Source organism: Anguilla anguilla, chromosome 3 (assembly GCF_013347855.1).
Source record: "Anguilla anguilla isolate fAngAng1 chromosome 3, fAngAng1.pri, whole genome shotgun sequence".
Classification (NCBI taxonomy): Eukaryota; Metazoa; Chordata; class Actinopteri; order Anguilliformes; family Anguillidae; genus Anguilla; species Anguilla anguilla.
The window spans coordinates 56,969,872-56,994,067 of NC_049203.1; the positions used below are offsets into that span (position 1 = coordinate 56,969,872).

The 24,196-nt window shown below is 40.0% G+C and overlaps 2 protein-coding genes across 2 annotated transcripts in view; one reads left to right on the top strand and one right to left on the bottom strand.

Moving 5' to 3' along the window:
- Positions 1-8,137, top strand: part of zanl (zonadhesin, like) — a 47,729-nt gene extending 39,592 nt beyond the window's left edge. Inside the window, exons 109-124 of the mRNA XM_035409447.1 lie at positions 201-365; positions 530-657; positions 892-1,163; positions 1,310-1,518; positions 1,779-1,923; positions 3,104-3,351; positions 3,633-3,762; positions 4,161-4,362; positions 4,505-4,666; positions 4,822-4,952; positions 5,389-5,591; positions 5,753-5,888; positions 6,412-6,552; positions 7,107-7,200; positions 7,519-7,568; positions 7,786-8,137. Coding sequence (XP_035265338.1) covers positions 201-365; positions 530-657; positions 892-1,163; positions 1,310-1,518; positions 1,779-1,923; positions 3,104-3,351; positions 3,633-3,762; positions 4,161-4,362; positions 4,505-4,666; positions 4,822-4,952; positions 5,389-5,591; positions 5,753-5,888; positions 6,412-6,552; positions 7,107-7,200; positions 7,519-7,568; positions 7,786-7,844 — 2,475 coding nt within the window. The 3' untranslated portion in view covers positions 7,845-8,137. The remainder of the gene's footprint in view (positions 1-200; positions 366-529; positions 658-891; positions 1,164-1,309; positions 1,519-1,778; positions 1,924-3,103; positions 3,352-3,632; positions 3,763-4,160; positions 4,363-4,504; positions 4,667-4,821; positions 4,953-5,388; positions 5,592-5,752; positions 5,889-6,411; positions 6,553-7,106; positions 7,201-7,518; positions 7,569-7,785) is intronic.
- A 422-nt stretch (positions 8,138-8,559) lies between these two features.
- Positions 8,560-20,888, bottom strand: map11 (microtubule associated protein 1). Its single transcript, XM_035410226.1, has 11 exons — positions 20,132-20,888; positions 17,430-17,525; positions 16,357-16,486; positions 14,544-14,630; positions 13,590-13,710; positions 13,356-13,503; positions 13,037-13,119; positions 12,729-12,880; positions 12,242-12,378; positions 11,949-12,142; positions 8,560-11,152 (listed from the first exon to the last, which is right to left on the bottom strand). The coding sequence occupies exons 1-11, from the start codon at positions 20,603-20,605 to the stop codon at positions 10,999-11,001; spliced, it is 1,776 nt and encodes a 591-aa protein (XP_035266117.1). The 5' UTR covers positions 20,606-20,888; the 3' UTR covers positions 8,560-10,998.
- Positions 20,889-24,196: the final 3,308 nt, after the last annotated feature.

The following is a 24,196-nucleotide window of genomic DNA, read 5'->3' on the forward strand; positions in this document are numbered from 1 at the left end:
GTGGGGATGAGAGAAAAGGAAAAGGAGGATGGGAAAGGACAATGGGTGAAAGAGAGGAAGCATGCAAGGGCCAGAAAGATGGAAAGACAATAAAGAGTTTGGGAAATTGAGAGAGTCATAATTGGGAAGATCATAACGTCACCTGATTGGGAAACATTTAAACCCCCAAAGAAAGTGTATTTCTCTCTTCCTTTGTCCAGCTGAATGGGCGCAGGGTACGCACTCCTTTGACCATCGCTGAAGCTGGAGCTAGGGTGGCTACCAGTGGGGTGTACAGTGTGCTGGACACAGATTTCGGGCTGATTGTGAAATTTGATGGAGTGCATCACCTGGAGATAAATATACCAGGAGACTATTTTGGCAAGGTAATGCATGTTTCCTGAAAATGACCAGGTCAAGTCACAGCTTCTCAGCAAGTACAGTTTGCCATCTATTTACACAGTGGTGTCTAAGTGCCACTTTTTTGCTTCTGTTCTGCTCTTTGTCACTATGCATCTTTTGAAAGGCTCTAACTATCTTCTGTTCTCAGGTGTGTGGCATGTGTGGAAATTACAATGGCAATTCCACAGACGATAACCTAATGCCCAATGGACATCAAGCTAAAGATGTAATTGAACTGGGTAACAGCTGGAAAGCAGAGGGAGACAGTGATCCAGGGTAAGTGTCTTCACTTTGCTTAGTATAGGAGTCAGGTACAGCAAAAAGACAAGGGATAAACACTGTAAGTTTACTTCTGTTGTAACACTACGCTGGACCCAGAATATACAATGTACCAATGTACCATATAGAAATTATGTCCCTTGTAAACCCTTCTATACATCTCTTCGTCTCCTGGTGCCACACATCCTGATCACCACTGCTGCTGACCACCTCTCTCCATCCATCCCATAGCTGCCAGCCGGATGACAGGGAGGAACTGCACCCCAACTGCACAGCGGCAGAGGAGTCCCAGTACAAGGCTTTGTGCGCCAAACTGATTATGTCCGATCGCTTCCAGCCCTGCCACTCCGCATTGGCCCCAGAGCCCTTCCTGGACAACTGCGTGTATGACATGTGCGAGTACAATGGCATGCAGGGGATGCTGTGTGACAACGTGGAGGCATACGCACAGGCCTGCCAGAGCCTTGGAATCACAATCAGCTGGAGGAATCAGACATTCTGTCGTGAGTGCGGGAGAGGGGGGCGGGGACCAGGAACATACCCGCTATAAAAATCACAGTGGGGAAGAGTAGGGAAAAGGTGAAATAGCTTTGGAAAAAATTAACCATTGTTTTTCCTCATTACTGGTTTTTTCCCTCTCCTCCCTCAGCTCTGCCTTGCCCTCCCAACAGCCACTACTCAGACTGCACAGCCCCCTGTCCTGCCAGCTGCGCAGACCTCTTTCCCGTTAGCTGCCCTCAGCCACCCAGCGCGTGTGTGGAGGGCTGCCAGTGCAATGCCGGCTTTGTGCTGAGCGACGATCGGTGTGTGCCACTGGCAAACTGTGGCTGCGTGGATCCCAGCGGGGAGTACCACGATGTGAGTCGCGGGCTACCAAACAAACACTGAATAAAGTCTTCCACTAGACATGCCGCAGTTCAGGTCTAAATGGGGGGGTTTTTCTTCAGTGTTCAGTGGGTATTAACGTGTCTTCCATGCAATCATAATGCACCAATGCACCTCGTTCACTGAACGCATTTGTGACTCCATTCTGAAGGGTTGGGCAAATTCAGCATTAGTACGGCTGTAATGGTATATGTTCTAACCATGCAGATAGGAATGATAGCTGTGTGTTTCAGGTGGGTGACTCTTGGCTGAATGACCACTGCAACAGACGGTGCAGCTGCACCCTGGGGGGAATCCTGAGCTGTGTGCCATTTGAGTGCAGAGACAACTCCATCTGTTCCCTGGACAAGGAGGGAATTCGCTACTGCAAGCCTGAGAGTAAGTTCTCTGGCTTCCCATTACCCTTTGCCCTCTTTACATATGCACAGTGTCCCTTCTGTTAGTTATGGGATTTAGATAATTATAATTAGCAAGTTTTAAAAAAAAATTGGTTTCGAGATTGACAACTATGACTGATTTTGTCAAATATATAGCATGCAACATCATAGCAACTATTGTACAAAATAGTTTCAACTCAATCTTAAATAAAGTGACACAAACAATATCACAAAATAGTTATAGTTATTCATGTTAGATACCTAGAAATGTGATGGTTTTCCTGTTCTGTGTTGCTATTGACCCCTCAGAGATATGCCTAAAGGGGATTGTTGGTTGCCAGGCAGCAAATCACCAATCAGATTACGCCTTCTTTTAAAGAGGGGTGGAGTGCAGTGTGTTGGGCTAGTCACAGCTGCATGACTCAGTTTGAAAAAAGCAGGTCAGGGAGAGTGTTGGCTGGTCCCTGAGCTCCCTCTGGAATATATTTCTGACTGAAAAATCAATGGAATGCACAGATAAATACTAAGGACCATACAGCATGTTTTTGAGTACAAAAAATGTTCCAGTGAGCTTTCTTTTGTCTGTGAACCCATACCAAATACAGTAAAGTATCTACTACTCGGTCTCCTGTGCTACAATTCAATGTGCCAATAATTACTGCTGACCATACTGGATCAATCTTTCCTTGTGTCCTAGTTTTGGTTTCAAACATGTTGCCCTTAACTCTTTGTGATACTTTTAACTTTAATTCCATGGACAAGCTTTTATTTTTAGTAAATGAAGAGTATGTTCCAGTAAAATGTTTCTGTCTGAAAAGGCAGAAAAGGAGATAAGAACCTTCCCTTGTTCTGGTTCATTTTTTATGCTTGTAAGTGTATCCAAATGAAACGTTTATTCATTCGTATGACGTGCACTGTTAATGCTCTTCTGCATGTATTATGTTTGAATACTTTTTAATTTTATCTCAGCTTAATAATGAAATAAAATATAGAAAATTCTGGAAATCCCTTCCCAGGACATGCAAAAGTGTGGAGTCCTGCACAGCCCCATCAGAACACTCCTGCTCACACGGGAGCTGCATATTATTATTTTCTAGGGAGGAGTTTGGTATGCATGTGTGGTTCTATGTGAACCATCTGTCTGCAGTAACACACACCACTCTCTAATTTTCAATCTCCAGGGTTTGTGAAGTGTAGTATTTCAGGAGACCCACATTACCGTACCTTTGACGGGTTCGTTCACCACTACCAAGGCCCCCACACCTATGTCCTCACCCAGAGCCACAACATATCCGACTCACTGGTGCCCCTGACTGTTCGGGGCAAGAACACACGGAGAGGTGGTAACAGTCGTGTCTCTTTCCTGCACGAAGTCTATGTGGATGTGTACAAGGTCAATGTTCGCTTCTTGCAGAAAAGGATAATCCTGGTGAGTAAAAGACATTTATTTATGTTTATGTTCATTTTTTAAAAATGTTATCTATACAAGACAACCATGCATCAAACCTTAAGTTTTAAACAAAGATGAAATATTTTTATGATATTCTGTTTTATTATAATTGCTAAGAAAGAAATCCCAGACAATAGAAGCAAGGAACCCTTGAGAGATAACTCTATCCTGGCCCAGACCTTGGCATGTACACGTTCCTGACTTGTGCCATTGCTGGCATGTGACGGTAAAAATACTGCTGTGTTCCATGTTGTGCGCAGGTGAATGGGGAGAGAGTGCAGCCTCCCCTGCAGCCCATGGATGGTCTCAAAGTCACCATGAACTCCCGGATCATGCAGCTGTCTACTGACTTTGGCCTCACAGTCCGCTTTGATGGCAAAAGCCATGCAGGTAAGAGACACAGAAAAGCTATTAAGAGTCATGGAGCCATGGAAAACTAATACAGGGTTGTTGTGAGACATTATGGGAACAATAATATTTTGGGCATTAAATAACTCATTGGATCACAGGGAAAATGCTCAGGAAGAACCCATGACACTGAAATACTCCATGTTTTTAGAATTATGCTATAACTATTAACCAATTTTTAGCAAGTAATGCTAAAATGTCACAATTTTCACTACCAGGTCATCAGTGTGTTATTGTGCCTATCTCAGCAAGGGTGCTATTATTGAAAATATAAGTAATGATTCCAGCTAAATATATTGTTTACATTGAAATTCTGTTATTAGTAGTGTTTACAACCAGAAGCGTGCACTTAACAAATGGTCTTCTTTTCCATATCTCAGAGGTGGTTCTACCTAGCACCTACAAGTCACTGGTCAGGGGACTGTGTGGGAACTATGACGGCCGACCCAACAACGAGTACATAAAGCCAGATGGCACACTCACTCGCAATTTAAACGTGTTTGGGGACAGCTGGAGAGTGAGTGACCGGCAAGAGCCTGCCCTGCGCACTGTCACCTTGCCTGGAGTAGTGCGCCTGCATAGGTAAAGGGGAACCACAAGGCACCATGTTACAATGTCACAATTTGTGTCAACATAAATAACATACCTATGACAATATACACGTTTATGTGTAATTGTAATTCTCTCTCCCTTCCTTTACCCCTTGTTCTCTCAACTGTCCTAGGCGTGAGGTGGAGCTGGAGCCAGACAACGGGTTCGAAACCGACGGGTGCACAGAGACACAGCTGAGCGAGCTAAACAAAACGAGCCAGTGTGGAGCTCTTTCTGATCCTGCGGGACCCTTCGCAGCCTGCCACTCTACAATCCAGCCCGAGATGTTCCAGGAGTAAGTTCAGGAAGACATTACAGCTGGGATATTACATAAGTCACAGTAGATATTACATAAGATATTCCCCTAATTTCTTCTGCATTGTTCCTAAGCTTGCAGAATACTTTTTCAGTACTTCATGAGCGTGTATTTATTTATTTTTTTTGTTTCAGTGACTGTGTGTTCGACATCTGCGCAGTGCAAAGTAGCCCTCAGCTGCGTTGTGACAACTATGAGGTATACGCTCAGGCCTGTCAAGAGCAGGGTGTCACCCTTGGGAACTGGAGACTGAAGTTACAGTGCGGTGAGACAGTTTTAACACAACTTCACACAAAGGAAACACAGTACACAAGTACACAGAGCTAAACAATCATCTGAGGGGTTAGAATCCAGTCCTGGAGGGCGGCAGTGTTTGCTGGGTTTTGGTGTGCTTCAGCACCACTGATCTTTTAAGCTGCTGATTGGCTAAAGAGTCCACGCACTTCTTCCTCAAGGCCTTAATTGGCTGCTGATTGAAAGGAAAACATGCAAACCTGCAGGAACAGTGCCTGTACAAGACTGGAGTTTGACCCCCCTGCTTTAAATTGTCCATTGGACAATGAAATCATATAAATATATAGCAGACACAAAGAGGGAAAACTGTGGGATGTTGTTGCAATTCCATCACCCTTACCCGCCTAAGATAAAAATCCACAGCTCAAACGCACTGTTTTCATCCGCTGCTCTGTCTGTTTTTCCAGTCCTGACGTGTCCAGCAAACAGCACGTACAAGCCCTGCGTGTCCCCGTGCCCGGCCTCCTGTGCTGACCTAGCCGCTCCATCTGAGTGCCCGGAGCCATTCTGCACGGAGGGCTGTCAGTGTGACCCGGGACACGTTCTGAGTGGAACCGCCTGTGTGCCTTACACTCAGTGTGGCTGCACTTTCCAGGAACGATATTACCTGGTCAGTTCTGCTGTGTGCATGTACATGTATATGTCATCTGTTCTGTATGTGTGTGTGGGTGTGCATGTTGTTCTAATATTAACCTGAAAATGAGTGCTACTGTAATTTGCTATAACTGGAGGTAATTGTGTGTGTTGGTCTTCTTTGTCTCCCTCATTTAGCTGAATGAGAAGTTTGTGTCAGAGGACTGCTCTCAGAGCTGTGAATGCACACCAACAGGGGCTGTATGTCAATCAAAAAGCTGTCCAGATACCCATGTCTGCACCATCTACAACATGACACGAGATTGCTTCAAAAGTGAGTCTGTATTTCAGTAGAGCTGCGTGTATACCGGTGGCTGCAAGTATAGAATAGTCACTTAATGCATGCACAGGTTTAATGAGGGAGAACAGAAGAGTCAGTCCAGTCACAAAAAAATTCCACTCAAGGAATACAAAAAGTGCTTCCAGAAAAAGGAGAAGCGAGTCAAGGTGTGATTGTACCATAAAAATTGGAACACAGAGCATTTACATAATATTTCAAAATATCTGCTCTGGTGCATTTATCCGAGCTTGTGAAGCCTGCACTGGTTTTTCCGCCAACCTAAAGATGTCTTACTGGAATATTATATATGCTGCAAATTTTTAACACAGCAGGAAGCACAGCCAGTTTTGCTGAATTTTGCAGAATTATGGAGGTGCATAAGAACAACACGTGTCTACACCTCTTTGATTTACTGCTAATTTTCCACCATCTCTTCACCATGAAATTTAATTTTTGTAAAAATTCTCTGCTTTACACATTGCCTTTGCCCATGTACTCCTTCTGTATCTGTGAACAGAGAGTTCTTGTTTGAGCTACCCCTGTCTCAATGGAGGGACATGCCTAGATTCATCTGTGGATCCAGGGTTTACCTGTCAGTGTGCTGAAGGGTTCCAGGGTCTACTCTGTGAGGCAGAAAAATATCCCAGCACTGGTCTAGGTATGCACCGATCCATCACACCAAACCCTGCTTACCTGTCAAAATACTAAGATACTGTCCTCAGCCACCTCTATTATCCAACCAGAAGACATTTTTGACAGCTACAGCATTAACCTGTCATTTTTATTTGGAAGGTCTCAGGATATTGTGTCTTATGTTACTTGCTGTGTGTGATTCAGGACTATTTTACACTTTACTAAATAGAAGTCCATGGTACCAGGTGAGCCAGATAAAAATAAAAATAATTTTAAAAAATGGTGCACACAGGCACCGTACAACAGTGCTACCTTGGACCCTTGCTATACTGCCACGCTCACCTACTGGCACCTACTCCATTCATATGTATAGTACAGCATATATATTTTTACTTTTCAATGATCAGAGCCATGTTGCCTCCATGGACAGGTGCATTTGTTCTCTGGGCCACCAGTGGAATAGCCCCGCTCTACATTATATATTATTATATTATATTCAAGTTCAATGTAATTTATTCTATATGCTACTATATTCATGAATGGTATTCTTAATGCATGGTTTTATCTCCCTTTCTTTAGATAAGAAGACAATTATTCTCATTGGAGTTCTGGTTCCCCTAGGAGTCATTCTCCTACTCTTGATATGCATTTGTGTATATAAACAAATAGCAAGGTAAAGCACCCTCATAAAAATCAAATATGCATTCCTGTTGTCATATTGTTCTTCTAGTCCATTATTGATACCAACTGATTAATTCTCATACTGAAATTAATCTCTCAAAGAGGCTTAATTGTGGGTACAGTTCAGAAACTTAGTAATACTGTAAATTATTCATAGTACAAACCACAGTAATGGGAATTTTAGCATATATTAATCTCCACATTAACTGAATCAATACATCTCCCAACAAAAGAATAATGTAAATTATAAACAATCACTAATGCTGGATGAGTATACAAGGATTTATAATATATTTCTGACTCTTCACAGAAAGGGGAGATTGCATGTTAAAGACAAACTTAGGATGTCCAAAACAAAAGGTATGTAACATTTTTTAATCCTCAACATTGTAAACAATACTACGTGAAGTAAAAAGGTGATTCACACGTAACATCAAACAATTTACCATTTCATTTTAAGTTTAATTGTTCAACAAAATGTAGGCTATGTGACTTTTTGTGGGTGAAAATAATTTTGTGTATTTGAAGTATATTTGGAAATATGTATGGTTTTTGCTGACCATCTAATATTTTTAAGGTCCCAATTATGAAAACATGGATTCTACGCATATGAAGACAAAAGTCACAAAGTTTTGACCAGGTTTTAAACGGCTTCATCCAGAGAAATACATGGACAGTAATTAATTATATATTTACTGTTAATTGCAGATGACTACCATATTTGTATTCTCAGATTAAAATAGAGATCTTCTCAATTCCACCATTTATCATCTCTCCTTATTTGTTTTGAACTATGTGTGTTAATTGAAATTATTTTACATTTTTATTAACTTATTTTTAAAATTGGTAATTACGAATGTATTACAACATGACCTGAAGAGTGAAATTACGCTTCTGTAACTGTTTCCAATAAACACATCAGTTTCTGTGATTAATTTCCTGGGTCTTCTCATCAATTAACACTGGCACATTAATAAAGTGTAATTTACAACTAGCTCATATCCTGTCACCAAGATAATTGTCTAACTCGCCCCATGTCGGCAATCATTCTGCATTTCATTGCAATCTAAAATAATAAGATTCATTTGAGCAGTGAGGTATTCGGGTTCAGTAAGGTATATACCTTACTGAACCCGTGTTTAGCAGTTGTCTACGACCATGAAATGCACTTTTTTGTACGTCGCTTTGGATAAAAGCGTCTGCCAAATGAATGTAATGTAATGTATTCTACAAACAATGCAATGGCTACTGCTAAAGAAATAAGCACAACATAGGCTTTCTTGTGGGAAATTGAGGCATTAATACACTGAGGCATCAAAGTGTCTACTGTTCAGACATCAGGTAACACCCATTGTGTTGAGACACGCTCCCAAATGATTGCATTTATTCAACTTGTTCATATGCAGCAACCATTCAGCAAAATAAAACATATTCTACACATTCCAACAATGTTGTTTGATTCCAGTTTCCTTTTAAAATGACATCAGCCAGCAAATTTAAACAAAAATACAGCATTTAAGACAACAATGCATGTTTTCATGCAACATTTAAAATTCAAGTAAAGTGCATTAATAAAATAAACAATGATTGTTAAAATGAACTCATTTCAGGTTAAAAAAAAAAACAAAGAAAACATTGGAGTGTCAAAATATATTACATATCCAACCAGTCAGTCACAGAGAGCAGATTTGTTTTTCAATGCCAAAGTACAAGCCACTAAAAAGAACAACTGATGCCTTGAGAGGCCTTTCAGTAAAAAGGAATTTCAAAGTAAATTTTTTTCAATGTACTAAGCTGCCTCTTACGAAATAAAACTTATGTAGCAAAAGAAGCACAGAAACCCACAAAGACCCCAATGTACCTCACGAGTGTCAGCAAGCCTTTCTCTATTCCAGTCACAGACAATAATACACATAGCCCAGAATTATAATAAATATGTTAAACATAAAAAAAAAACTAAGGAGGTCACTTGCATTGCAAGCCAACAGCAAAACAATACAAAACAAACAAAAAAAACTAAGGCACACCTTTGAACAGAAAGGGAGTTACTAAGTTTCATTAAATTATACTTTGAATATTCAAGGTGAGCCCCTCAACACTCAACGGCCTTGCAATAATCCAAGTAGAGGCCTCCATTATTTATGTATTGGCCCTTACTCAACTCTGGAATAAAGGGTACAGTTGTGCCCTCACAAAATGTCACAGGTCATTCAGTTGCACAATGTCAATACATACGTATATGCACGCACGCACATGTGCACACGTGCGCACACACACACACACACACACATACATACATGCAGAGGCTGCCACTGCTCATAGTTACCAACAACACAGCATCTCCCAGACACGTAAACATTTCAACAGTGCAATGAATGCACACTGACATAACTGCAGATATAATACCCATATCCAGAGAGGACTATACAGCAACATGGAATTTCATAAACTATGGAGTGTCAAACTTCATGAAATAACAATAACAGTGTAATAAATTCATCTGTCCATCAGGTAGGAAGTACCACCATCATAAATGAAAAGGCTGAAAGAGAAACTCACAGCAAGAACCACTTGCAAGCAAGTGATTGTACAAGAGAAAGCCCGCAACATAAAGTAACTGCCTTGGAAATGAAGGTAAGGTACAGTGGAATGAGTTACAGTGTGAAACAGTGGAATGGTATGAGGGTGGAGCATTCGCCTGAGAAAGAAACCTGAGGTGGTGTCACCAATAAAGGGCATATAGTACAAGATTTATGCGACAAGTGCAACAAAATAAATACAACTAAAAATAAATACTTTCAGCATAGACCGACAATTCCAGTGAAATCCAGTTTAAACATTAAAACTGGCTATAAAGACCATGACACAACATACACAAATGCAATCTGCCAGTCAGCCCCACCACAACGCACGTACAAACAAGCACTCACGTGCACGTACGCCTACACCCACAGTCCACCATCCGTACAGTAGCTAAAGGTGTGACCCTGGATTTTTACACAGCATGGGAATGCACAGCACAGTTTAACTTGTTTATGACTACAACTACTACTAATACTAATAATACTATCATTTTACCTACAGCTACTGTGTACATAGTATGCCTGTTTGAATGAGCATAAATGTTCTGAGCAACAAAGAGCGAGAACATTGTACTGATAACGAATACCCTTGCAGTGAATAAGAACAAACGCATAGTTATACATTACTTTAATCTGCTGCCATTCTCTTTTTTCTCTTAAACCCCACCCTCCAACTTAATTATTCATCATTTATTCTATACTGCACATAAATATGAGATAGAGCACTGGACAAGGTGACGTCAACATCTCCTTATACATCCCCACCTCCATCTGAATCTAGACTGAAACAAATTAAAATTACAATATAAAAATGAAATGCCTAGAAATGTTTTGAATTTTCCTGTTTTTCCAGTTCCACACAGTTGGCGTGACTACTTAAATTGACCTTGTCCTCCAGTGTTCAAGTATTTTGCACACGTTTCAGGATATGCAATGGCAAATGTGCATTTGTGTGGCAGGTAAACTGAGTTTTAATCCTGAATCTGTGTTTTGCAGACACAAAGTTTGTTTGTCTTAAATAATACAAGCTTGTCTGTCAGCCTATTGGTTCCATGCTTTATAAGCTAAGTAGTTATCACAGTCTTTATATGTTATGTCCCACCAACCTCAATTTCACTATTAATGTCAGTCAGCCTGTCAGTCTTGCTCTCTAGTGGTGTCCCTAGTCTTTCATCATGCTCTTGTCCTCTAACCCAACCCCCCCCCCCCTAACTGACTGGCTCCAGCACCAGTACTTTGCACTCCCTCTTTGCTATTTTGTCAAGAGAGAGGATGGCCTTTTCCTGGGGGTGGTACAGTGGACGGCCGATGGGGGAGCCCACGGGAGGGGTGATGGCACGGCGCTCCATAACACTGCCTGTCCTGCAAATGCAGGAACACAGGGGGCAGCAGCGCATCAGATCGCACATCTGCATACATTTGCCAGGCACATACAGTCCATTCGTTGGATGACCAACAGATTTGTTGGAGCAAAGTTAGAAACACAAGACCCCTTACATATATCCTGCTTGAGTAGGGCAACCAGTTGGTCTCCCCTTGTTTTTTTGGCATGGTACAGTCCTCCACTAACTAGAGGTTGTGATAGCCTCTTTGTCAAGCCCCTTCTCAAACACATAACCCACCTCAATAATCTAAGTCCATAAAGTAGTTGGCACTAATTACATACAGACGATGATTGACAGCGATGTTCACAAGCGACACTGTTAATTCAGTTTGATTACTTACTACTGTGGACATACTGCAGTATTTCAAACAGTTGCACAGGGGCATGATTTTGTTAGAAGCAGTTGGAAATGCCCACATTAAAAATGAGAGCAGTTATACTATATGACCAAAATTATCTGGACACCCCTTGACCCGGGGTTGTTTTTCATGTTTATAAATGTCTCAATTAGAAACTCAATTGTATGAATAGCCACTCAACTGTAGCGTTGGAGGGTCTATGGGGACCTCTGGAGGATACCCATTAAAATACAAGTTTAAATCCCAGCAGGTCTAATGGTGGAGACAAACTGGAGGGCCTATATATAAGGCAATGCATTTAATCTCAAACAGAATGCTTGCGTGTATGTGTGCACACTTCATGTGTGGCTATGCACAGTGTGTGGTGTGCCTGTGTGAATGCGTGGAAGTGAGTAAGTATTCGTAAGTGAATTACCTCATAAGGTGGGATCGGGAGGGCTGCTGGTGGGAAAAGGACTGGGAGCGGCCCAGACTGGCCTGGTGGCGGTCCAGCAGGTCTCGTACGGCCGGGCTGGAGGGGCTGTTCTTGCGGGACAGGGGCCGGGCCTCGGGCGGGGGGTTGGAAACAGAGGCAGTGAACTGCAGCTTGAGCTTCATGTGCTGACTGAGCTGGAGAGAGAGGGGAGGAGGGACCGTACCGATAAGGACAATAGCACGCGCACAAGTATGCAAACACCCACACACACGCTGCGCAAGGTCAAACAGTACCTCGAAGAGCCCTGCCCGCAATATTTGGAAGGCCACGGTGAAAGAGAGAGTGCTGCCCTTTTGACAGTGACCAAGGTTACTGAGAGGAGAGTGACACACCACTGCATTCACTGACTGGTCCTCACACTGACCACGACCTGGGAAGGAGGGGGAGAGGATTCAGAAACAGGCAGAGAAAGAAACAGAAAAACAAATGAGGCGTAAACAGAGAAAAGCAGCTAAAGACATCAATCTTCCCTCCACTGCCTGTGCTGTTTGCTTAGTAAACGCCCTTAGCCATGGAGACTGGAATCACATCTGGCCAACTTCCCAGTTCTGCAGCTGGAGTTTTGCCACCACTATTCTGACTTTCAGCAGTATGACCAACAAAACTGTAGGAAAGATCCCAGTGCACGAAACTCAGCCCCTAACTAATCATCTCCCCTTTTCCCCCGGTCTTCTGTGGTCCCATCCTCTAAGACAAATCCTCAAGTACTGCTGCCCTCACCCTCAGGGGTCCAGACCAGACGGACAGCCAGGAAGTCCTGCAGGTTGTTGAGCAGTGTGTATCTGACCCGGAAGTGCTCCCGGGCCTTCACTGCACTTGGGCAACTAGCAGTCATCACGAACCGTGGCCGGTCCAGCCTCACGCTGGGCAACCTGTGGGGATATGAGAGCACAGGACACAAAAACAATGGGAACAGTACATATTTTCAACATAAATATTCCTTACATCCATATTCCATTCAGTTTTGCATAACTTAATTTGAATTGCAGGGATTCAGAGGGAGATGCTGCAGAAAGACACAGACTGACCTGTAATGTGTGTAAATACAGTTGGTGAAGGGCAGTTTGGGTGTGGACCACTGAAGCACTGCCACCAAAGGCACCTCCAGACCCTGAGATACACACCACATAACCCACAACATTACTAAAAAAAAAGAGTCAGACACATACCACCTACTATGTCACACAGTTAACGAATGCATGGTGACATACCACACACCCTGTCAACACAGCTTACTTACTAATGCATATTACATCATACAAAGCCTTGACACACATCAAACTGTGTGTTTCCGGCTTGCTCCTTCCTCCCACTCTCCTTCACCTCTTTCCCAACATTAGCCCTCACCTCCTTTGTGTCGTCTTGTGGCTGATCACTGAGCTGCAGCTGGAAAAGGAAGTTGTGCTCCTCCAGAGCACTGAGCATGCTGGGAAGGCGGCAGGAAAGACTATCCATCCGGTAAAAGGATGCCATTGCAACCTCCCCTGACTGATGGCTGCAGAATAACATATCCACATTTTTATAATGGGCTATAAGGACAACACACTGATAAACACTGTTTTCATGTGCACACTGACATACCAGACGTTATCAACAAGCAGCACGGAGCCATCGGGCATCATGGGAAGGTAGGATGCATTGAAGTTTGGCAGAATCCGCACATCACGAATGCACACCTCTTCCTGAGAACAGCCGTTTAACACTAGCACCAAAAAAGACAGGGAGAGGATGCCATTACACAATGTGATAGTTAGAAAGCCAAACACAGCTCTTGCACACTCTCTCACTCACTGGCAACTCACACACATTTTCTTGTGCAACATCATGATGCAACATGCAGGCACTGTCCTCACAGAAGTTGTGTTACACCCTTAAAGCCCTTTCTGAGACAAAGCTCAATCAAAATACCAAACTGTACTAGTCTATAGACTTAATACCATTTAGGACACAGCTTACTTTCATAGACAAAACACCCTCTCTCATCCTTAAAAAAAAAAACCTTGTCTTTAAGTGCCCACAATTGCACATATTTTTGCTGTTTTGTGCTTTTTTAAGACAGCATAATGAGCTATTCCACTAAGGGCAGCTTTGTGCAACAAGTCCAGCTGTCGCCCAGTTTGGGCTGTGGAAGTTTCCTTGGCAATCCTTTATTTTGATGATAATGTCAGTTTTGACTTCCATTTCCCAAGGGGATACTGCCACAGCACATCCATTTGCCAATGTGCAAGCGCTGCTCTAATCTCACACCACACTCGCACTCCTTTTGGTCATAATGAAACCTTGCGCATGGAACGAGGCTCATTAGAGAGCAGATACAGATGGATATAATTTGTTTTCTGACTTGACATAGATCACACATGCTGACTTGCACGAATTCACTGGAGGTTTTTCGGTTTGCGTCACTAAATAGGCTGCCATTATATTGGAACTTGTACTGGATGAATCAGCCGAAATTGTTACTCTCCAACAGGGATCTGTCCAACCTCTCGTGCACAAAAAACAGCAGTAAGAGCACAACTGTATGCTGCCCCTTACCTTTCAGGACAGTGAGATGTTTTCCTGATACGGTCATCTGTTGACACTTCACGCTGGGGGGCGGAAGAACAGTCAACGTGGTACTGACTGTTTTCATTTAAACAAATCAACAAAAAACAAAAAGAGACGCAGAAATTAACAATCAAAGCAGTTTTAGTTGGAATTACTTTGTCAGCATGCAGCCAAGCATTTACGAAATTGCAACTAATTTATGCAAACCTCACATGTATGGTAATTTAACAGAGCTAAAAAGATCTATAATCTATAATTGATCATACTCAATATTATAAATCAGAGTGTAAGGCTCATCTCAGAACACTACATTTCTCTCAGTACAAACTGAAAAGCTCAAGTCTGAGCACACTTGATCCAAACTAATTATAATAATTTGATTAGACTGAATAAGTCTTCTCACTTATAATAGCACTGTGACATTTTGAAATCAATATTTAGAAAAATTCAAAAATAAAACAAAACCCCACACTCTAGACAGAATTCTCAGTAGCTTTAATACATAGCATGTACGGTAATATGCCAAATTCTGGCCCACAATAGGACAGTGCTATTTTGTAGCAGATTAGTACCGATGCTTGGCTTACTGAGAACTATGGGCCTGATCATGGCTTGAGATGCGTGTTTTAACTCAAATGTCTGCTCAAGTCAAGGGCTTTTTCCTAATGCGCATGCTGGTTTGTGCGACCAAAAAACAATATTTTACTGGGGTTTCTGGGGTTTTGATATTATTTCAGTTTTAGAGTCTCAGTCGGCCCAGAGGGTTCTCATGTGGAATGAATGGTATTTTAGATACTTAAAGAAGTTGCGCAATCAGCCAGCTTTGCAAGAGCTAGTATACTGCAGCTAGTATACCTTGTAGTCTAAAGCAAGAAAATACACTTCATGTAATGCTAAAGCAGCTTGTACAGCAATGTTAAGTTTGCAAAGGCTGTACTTATGAACAGATTACAGTATTTTTTCACAATTATAAGTGAAAACATCACAGTTTAAATAATTTTGGTACTTCTCTTCTCAGTTCCTAAACAGTGCAAGCTCATCAATCCCAAAGACCCATCTAGTATCAGTAATGCAGATAAATGTACGTTATCAATGTACTCATATAAATATGAACAATTACTCTGCTTAACTGATAGGATGTGTCTCTGAACACTTCATATTGTTACAAGTGGTTGTGATTTAATGTGGATGTAAAGGCTGATAGTTCTAAAAGCTCTAGGGGTGTGTAACCATGACAACTACTTTATTCATTAACATGATATAAGCATCAGGAATCAACAATAAAAAGCACAAAAACAAAAAAATTGTTTACAACACTTTGATTGAAAAGCTAAAAAGGCAGCTGGTACCAAGACTGAAAGCTGGATTAACCACATAGCCACAAGCTCCAACCCACCACATGCAGTTGAACAATGCAGATCATTAAAAGCAAATGTTAGCAGCACTGTTTTTTTAGCATAGACACACTCAGCTGTAATTCTGCTCCTTCTAGGGAACTCAGAGTAAGATCTAACATGATTGCTGCAGACATACTGCTGCTAGGTTTTATGAGGCTTTTCCTGAAGTCATGCAATCCACATCCCATTCTGTACAAAGGACAATCAGGAGTATGAACATTATGTAATGTGTATCTTTGAGCAGGCTGATGTAGATCTAAATAGAAATTACTTTCAGGCTTGTTTCCCACTGGGTATCAGTATTTTCGAAAAGTAGAGCACAGTAGGTCATTATTATCAATGACACAGGACACCAGCTCTGCTGATCCCACGTAACAAAGCATTACTATGATTGGCTGACTAACCCTGGGCCTTGAAGGTGTTCAGGTCATGGCGGAAGGTGTGGGTGGGGCTGCGCTGCTGAAGAATGGTGAGGTACCCATGCTCCCGAACTTCTGCCTTCTCCACATCCTGCTTCCATACTGTCACAATGATCTGGGATTCAATCGCATAGGTTCAGAACATTGTACACTGCACTGGATAAACCACCAGCCAATGCTGAAATAGTGTCATCCCATGAAAATTCTAGTCAAATCAAATCTTCACATGCCTCATTGGAGTGGACAGTTTTTTTAAATCTATGAAACAGATTTTTTTTCCCAAAAGCTTGGAATAAATAATCTTAATATTTGTTGTGTACTTTTTCATATGATTTTGTACAGGCTATCATATGAGTACAACAAAAAGTGATAAATGGAAAGAGAAAACCTCTTAAACCACAAGAAAGAGAAGCTCTACATCCATTTTGTCAAATTTCAAAAAAAATTCAAGTGGAGTGAAATGACTCATAATTCAAATGGAATGAATTATCACAGAAAAGGATACATTAACTCACTGCTACAGTATAATCTACGTCTCTTCGTGACACTATATATAAAAACCCATTCCCAGTGATGTGGCATGCATGCACACAGTGTTATCCCAGCACACTTATCTGAGAGAAATATTGAAACTGAAGCACAAGCTAGGTTACGCTTTAAAACTGTATAAACACTGTGCACTGTTTTAATACACAAGCATCAATTTAAAATGGTTATCAAGAACATTGAGCAGATCAATGGATACTGTAACAAACAATGAAGATCTGAGATTGGATTAAAAAAACTGAGACATACAAAAGATAAACTCTGTTCTAATTATCTAGGACATACACAAAGCATAACAATCCTGCACAGTGAAGAAACACAATGTAACAGTGATTTATTAAGAAGTTGGGTAAAGACAGAAAACATTAAACAGCGAGCAGAGGATTATCACATTAGTTGTAGTAGACACAAACAGGATTAACACAATATCCTGAATATCTGAGCCATACACTGACAGGCCTACACAAGCACGGTGCCACAGATGCCCTGATATTTGACCCTTGACCTCTCACCTTAACCTTGAGGGTGCTGACAGGGAGTTTGTCAAGAGAAACGGTCAAGGGGAAGATGACCTCATCTGTCAGTACGACCGGCTCATCCAGAGGAGACTGAAAGAGAAAATGAGAATGAGAAGTGTTTCATAATGTTATTTTACTCACTTCCCCAAAAGGAAAGGTCTGTATCTGCATATTCCATCCTATTCCTATATTATCTGCTAAGGTTATATAGCAGCAAAGTCTTTCAAAATGTAAGGTTCTAAAATATTTTTTTAAAACTTAAAGGACATATATTATAGAAACACACATATTTCAGCACACCTGTGTTAAATACGTATATAAGTATTTCAGATGATGTTATAATAATGCATTTTATACATGTATTTGAAATTATATTAAGACAGTATTGGAATGTATGAGCACACCTTTAAGCATCTGACATACGGTATTTTAAAAAAAACTATTCGATTTCAGAGGTTTATAAAGTAGATGTGCACAATATGGAAATGAAGGGGCTGATATCCCTAATGTAAATTTGGCAGACCATACTGGCCAATGCAGATATCTCCTTTTTACATAATACGAAGGCAAAAGTTTCCACATTCATGGAATAAGTAAAAAAACGCAGGTATCAAATTACAAAGTAAAACTCTAATAAATTATATTTGTAAAACAACACATTTCAAATTGTTTAAAGACTGTCTACAGGTGAGGTGAGTTCCCCTTCATCACTTTATAAAGCATTTTGAGCGTTCGGAAAGTTCAGAAAAGTGCTGTATAAATGCAATGATTGATTGATTTGATTACAGCGCTATAGAGACTTTATAGCACAACTTGTGAGTTTGGCTGGTAAAAAATAAATTAATAAATAAGTAAGAGATTCAAATTACTATGACTAGGCTACTGTTGGAACATGACCTTTTCCCTTAATGTACAGCAACAAAGGTCCAATTAAATATGTCACCTAAACTCCCCAGCACATGTACGTTGCCTCGTCATATTGGTCAATCACATCAGGATAATCTTAGTTTAGCAGCCAATACCAACATGTTTGTTTTAAGATATCGTGCAAGGCAGATACAAGCCTGATAATTATGCACCCAGTCATTTTCAGGTGTGTGATAAAAGGCAGTCAGGTACTTTACACCCTAAACATACACAATGCATCTTTGGATTGAATCCTATTTTCATTTACTCATGAAAGAAAATAGGGCCCATAAACAGGAACAACAAATTACAAAAACTATCAGTGCACATTTGTAATTGATTACTTAATATAATTAAAATCACTGAGCAATCTTTACAGCAGAACCGGTTTATAAACTCAAAAAGTGTAATTAAGGCCAATACACCAATCATTCACTTTAAATGTATTAAATTAGTTGTGTTTAACAATGGTGAATGAAGACCAAACTTCCTGATCTCACATATAATGGGAGATGGCCATTAAGGCATTTTTCTCTCACACCTCTGAAGTGGAGAATCATTCATTATATCGCAGGTTATAACCTACTCACAGCATGCAAATATAGGAGTGTGATAAGGCACACAATGCATATTGTGATCTACGTAGTCAAATTAACACAGATACACAAATAAAAAGCAATCGTATTGGGAATTCATCGATATCCACCCCCGAGTTGCTCAAACTGTAGCAGCTGAATAGATACTACCTTGACAGGTGAACAGGTTAAACCTGAAAGAGGGATTCTTATTCAAATTACATGATCAAAATTTCATATGGGATGCAAATCTGTTGCACTCAAGAAACTGACTTTGTCTACAAAATTGTGACACAAAACTTGAGCCCTTGACAAATTGTTCAAATAGGGTTTTTCAGTCATACATAATGTTCAGCCAGCTATATAGTGTACACAGTATTTAAGACTTGGAATCCAAAAAATACAAAAGAAAGGCACGTGCAATTTTACTGAATTCATTGAACAGTCTCCTCTTAAAATGGAATAAGTCGTTAACTCAATGAAAAAGCGTAAGAAAGAACTGACCCGTCAAGTTAGACCAGTGATTACTTGAGGCTTGACGCAATTAAGTTGTCTTATTGAAATGGTTCAAGGCAATAGGTTTCCTCAATTGAGTCGACTCTTTCTTTTCTTTTTTCTTTTTTACAGCGCAGCACATTCAATGTCTTCTTTCACATCTGACATAGCCTTGTCTTGACCAATCACCACCCCCCTCTTCCCAAAAACAAAAAGCAGGTTTACATCTGACACAATATTTGCTCCAAGTCTCTGTATGACACACCCATTATTCATAATCCCTTCGGTTACCAAATGGCCCCTTAGGGCAAGGCTACGAAGCTTATTCCAGGCAATTCCATAATGTCCTTATACAACCATTAAATTACAAGCATGCATTTTGTAAACGGTCAACAAGAACAGTTAACAATAAACTACATTACTTGGAACACATGGCTTCCTAGCTAGCACAGCATGTAGGCTATTTAAAAACGACATGTGCGGCAATTAACCTGAGGTAATGGACATACTACTGAATACGTTCACAAAGGCACACGCATAAATGCTGTACATTATGTTTTTAGCTACATATACATGCTTGCGGTCTATAGCTAATTGTGCATGTTGCAGACAGGAAGGAAATGGTGACTTCCTAGTTTGCTAGCTAGCTAACGTTAGCCACCACAATATTGAAAACATATGTCGAGCATATTTATCTTTGTTATATCAACTTGTCTTTACCTGCAACGGAGCTCTTCGGTACTCTCGCCCTCCGCTGCCTGTGTTATTGTGTATAAGGAGCGGCTTGCAATCCCTGAAGCCCCGGTTCCTCGTGTCCCATCTGCCTGTGCAAGCCGCAGCAGCGTCTTCCTCGTCGGCCTCCTCGTTACCCTCGTCCCCGCTGCTCTGGTAGTCATGATGCGGCTGAGTTCGTTGTCTGCTTTCACCAGGACTGACACTGGCCACCGCACACAGCGAACCAGCAAGTTCCCTCCAAGCTCGGCTGCTGGTGCATTCAGACCCACCGGCACCTGCTCCTCCACTCCCCGCTGCATCTCGGCAGCGCAGAACAAGCAAGAAACGTACAGTCTCGCCAAGGTAAAGATGACTGCGACGTGGAAGGGTCCGATATCTTGCCGGGTCTGACAAGTCCGAAATGGGAACAGCAGGGAAATACATAAAATACTCACACTGAGATTCCATCATTAAAACCATCGTTAAAATAAACAGGTAGCCTAACTTAACTAACGACAGAGCTAAACAGCTCGTTACAGTGTCCGTCACAAATACACCTTTTACGACTTCCTTTTCGTTTTCCTTTTCCCAACAACACCCTCGTAAAAGCCAGTTTGCTATTATTTTTCGTAAGTAATATGACGATTGCTGGGACTGTGTCCTGTGTCCTTTGAATAACAACCATTCAGTGAGGTAGGATTCGACCAGATTCACCCCACATCTACAGTCGCTACAACATAGGCCAAAGCAATACACCGTAGAGTAAAAGAGGCTGCGGTAAAATACAACAGGGCAGAGCAATCAATAATCGAAAAATAGCTTCAAGTTGCAGTCTTGAGGTGCCACAATGCCGCTACATCGAGAATTTTTTTTTATTGACAAACGTTCAAGAATGCAATGTGATACATTAAAATAATATCAACGAAAAATACTGTAAATATGTATAAGAGACAACTACAGTAAACACAAAGCAAATGACATTGATGAAAGGAAAGAGCAAAAGAAACAGAGAAAAAAAGACACTAGGGGATGTATTTTATATTGAGAATAATTACATAAAAACCTTATATAATTGACAAATATTAAAAGTCCTGATGGCCTTTGTGTTATTAGATAAAGAAATTGTAAGGATATAATGTCCCATTTCCTTTAAAATAAAATAAAAAAACACAAAGTTCTGGCTGTTTGTAAATTTACATTTGTGAACATGGAACTTAGCTAACAACAAAATTAAGTTAATAAGAAAAAAAGCTTTCTCGTCACCAGTACAGTATTCATTGCAGCCAAATATCACATTTCTGAAATAGAGTCCAAATCAGGGTATATGTTAATGATAATAAAGCTAGAAATATCTTACGAGTGTGGTTATAAAACCAAAAGAGATGGAGAACCGTTTCTGGTTGTGATTCACAGAAAGAGCCATTTGTATTAATATCCTTTTTAAATTTCTTAAGAAAATGTTTTACAGGGTAACACCTATGGAGTAACTTGAATAAAATCTATTTTACCTTATTTGTTAGTAAGAACTTGTAAGGCATGGACCATACTTTTTTCCAGTTGATATTTTCAACCAAATAATTCCAATAAGATGTCACCATAGGAACAGAAACTATATCCTGTTGGTACAAAGCATGTATCCTTCCATTACTTTCCATTCCATTACATACAGAGGAAAATTTTCCCTACTGCAGAGTCAGATGGATCAATAGAAGATAGTGGCAGTGATAGAGAATTTAAGATACCCTTAAATAACATAATAACCATGGGAATAGCATCAAAAACTTATTGGAATTTGGTATACATTCTGGGTAGTTGTATAGGATACCCTCTTTATTGAACAATTGACTGACCAGTATTATGTTGTTGTTGAACCATTGTTCAAAAAATAAAGATTTATTCTTAAAAAGGATATTGTGGTTGTTCCAAATAAAATAATTGTGTGGGGAGAAGTTGTCCTTGTAGGCCAAAGACCATGCCAAAAGGACTTGTTGGTGAAAATTAGACAGTTTAACAGGGATTTTGTGTATGTTATAGTTACAAAGTAAAATAAATTTTAGCCCACCTAAATGTGAGAACACGTGATGTGAGATGAAATTCCAAATTTTCAAGTACTGTTTAATCCATTTCATTTTGAAAGTATTATTTAGGGAAACAAAGTCTATAAAGTTAAGACCACCCTTATCATAAGAATTGAACACTAAAGATTTCCGTATATAATGAGTTTTATTTTTCCATAAGAAATTAAATAACATATTGTCAATTGACTTGCAAGTGGGTTTGTCGACATACAGTGACTGAGCGGCATAAGCTAAACGAGATATACCTTCTGCTTTGGTAAGCAGGACTCTACTTTTTAGGGATAAGTCCCTTTGCAACCAAATATTAAATATTTGTTTGGCCTTTCAGTAATTGGAGTGAAGTTCAAGGGGCATCTAGATTTATTGTCCTTTGATATTATAATTCCTAAATAGGTCACAGAATTCTTGACTGGAATGTTCGCTACATCGAGAATGGTAAAGACGGAACACCGTCTGTGACTTAAAATGACTGCACAGGAGAGATGCTGAAGCCTGTTAAGTATATGGCGTCGTATAAAATTCAAACTAGAGTCACAAACCCCCAATTGCTCCTATGCCAGCCATATTAAAGCTAGGAGGTCATCTGAAACATTTGTAAAAATGTCTAAAATACACTTGACCACGCAGAAAAAGTAGGCCAACCCAGAGCATCAATAATCAATGCATACAATGCATGTAGGTTGGAGTAGTTTTTTGGTCATATTTTATTACCAACACATAAATGTTAAGTTAAATAATATTGTTCTTAAGTTAACTGTACCAGTGAGGCCTTATTAATATAACCTTGATTAGAATGTGATATGTCTGTACCATCTCGGCAGTTTGAAAATACTTAAAAATTAGAATATAATTGCATTTTTGGAGCCATCTGTAGTCCTTTTTTCCTTTTTGAACCTTAGCTTGGTTTTCATGTTAAACATGTTAACAAAACGACATGTCGTATCTCCACCCTGCTGAGTGCAACAGCCAATTGTCGCTTCTGTGTATTATTTACTATTCTTAATGCACTGAATTTATCTGTCATGATTTCACCTTACAAGAATGCAGAAACAAAAAGGGAAACGCACATGTTGTAATTGATGATATCTGAGGTTAGAGAAGATAAATTTCCACCGATAAGCTTTCTGTTCACAAAAAGCTAATCATTACTGCAAATTTTTTTTTAAACAAAAAAACATAATAAGAGGAATGACAGCTGGTTTGCTGGGTAGCAAAATGTTTTCATAACAAAAAAATGATATATGCTATTAGCAACATTATCTCCCCTGTGAATGTTCTGCAACCAATGGGGCAACCAATAGTAAAATGCTTCAAAAGCTTATGCAGATTTTGCATAATAAAATTAATAAAATTTAATGTCACATAAAAATATTGACACATTTTTTTTTTACAAATGTTTAATAAGAACCATTTTAATGAAAAATTTGCTGGTGCAGATGGAGACTGCAGATTAAAAAAATAAGAAATGTACTTGACATAAGTGGCCTTGGATACTGTAAGAATTAATTTGGGTTAAAATAAACATTCTATTACAAGTTCATCCCGTTTTAATGAATATGGAGCCAACACTAGAAAGCTGCTTATATAAAATGAAGGGCATAACATACATAATCGGCAGAAAAAGAGTAATATGACTGCTATACAAGTAGGCTTTCTATTCTTATGTACCATCAGATTATTGAACAAACGTAGTGTGTTGTGGCTTGTTGATGGCTGATTTACAACCTGAAAAGCTATGCCTTCAGTTAGTTTTTGTGTGAATAGTTCAATCAACTGAGATTACATTAGAACTAGAGAGATTATGGAGACAGGAACAACAAATAAATTAGGAATTTAGTTCAGAAAAGGTTTTTATTTCAAATGGATACAAGAAAAACAACTTAAAACCAACAAACACAGATATACACACTGTACCAAGGTTTTATACCAGGCATATATATTTTTCAAGTAACAAAAGTGAAGTAAACAAGAAGATATGCCATTTGCTGAAATC

Excerpts from the sequence above, each read along its gene's own strand:
- map11 (XM_035410226.1), bottom strand. The coding sequence starts at position 20,605 with ATGGTTTTAATGATGGAATCTCAGTGTGAGTATTTTATGTATTTCCCT. Across the intron at positions 16,487-17,429 it reads TCAGCACCCTCAAGGTTAAG|ATCATTGTGACAGTATGGAA; the intron begins GTGAGAGGTCAA and ends ATTGAATCCCAG. Across the intron at positions 12,379-12,728 it reads TCTGGTCTGGACCCCTGAGG|GTCGTGGTCAGTGTGAGGAC; the intron begins GTGAGGGCAGCA and ends CCTCCTTCCCAG.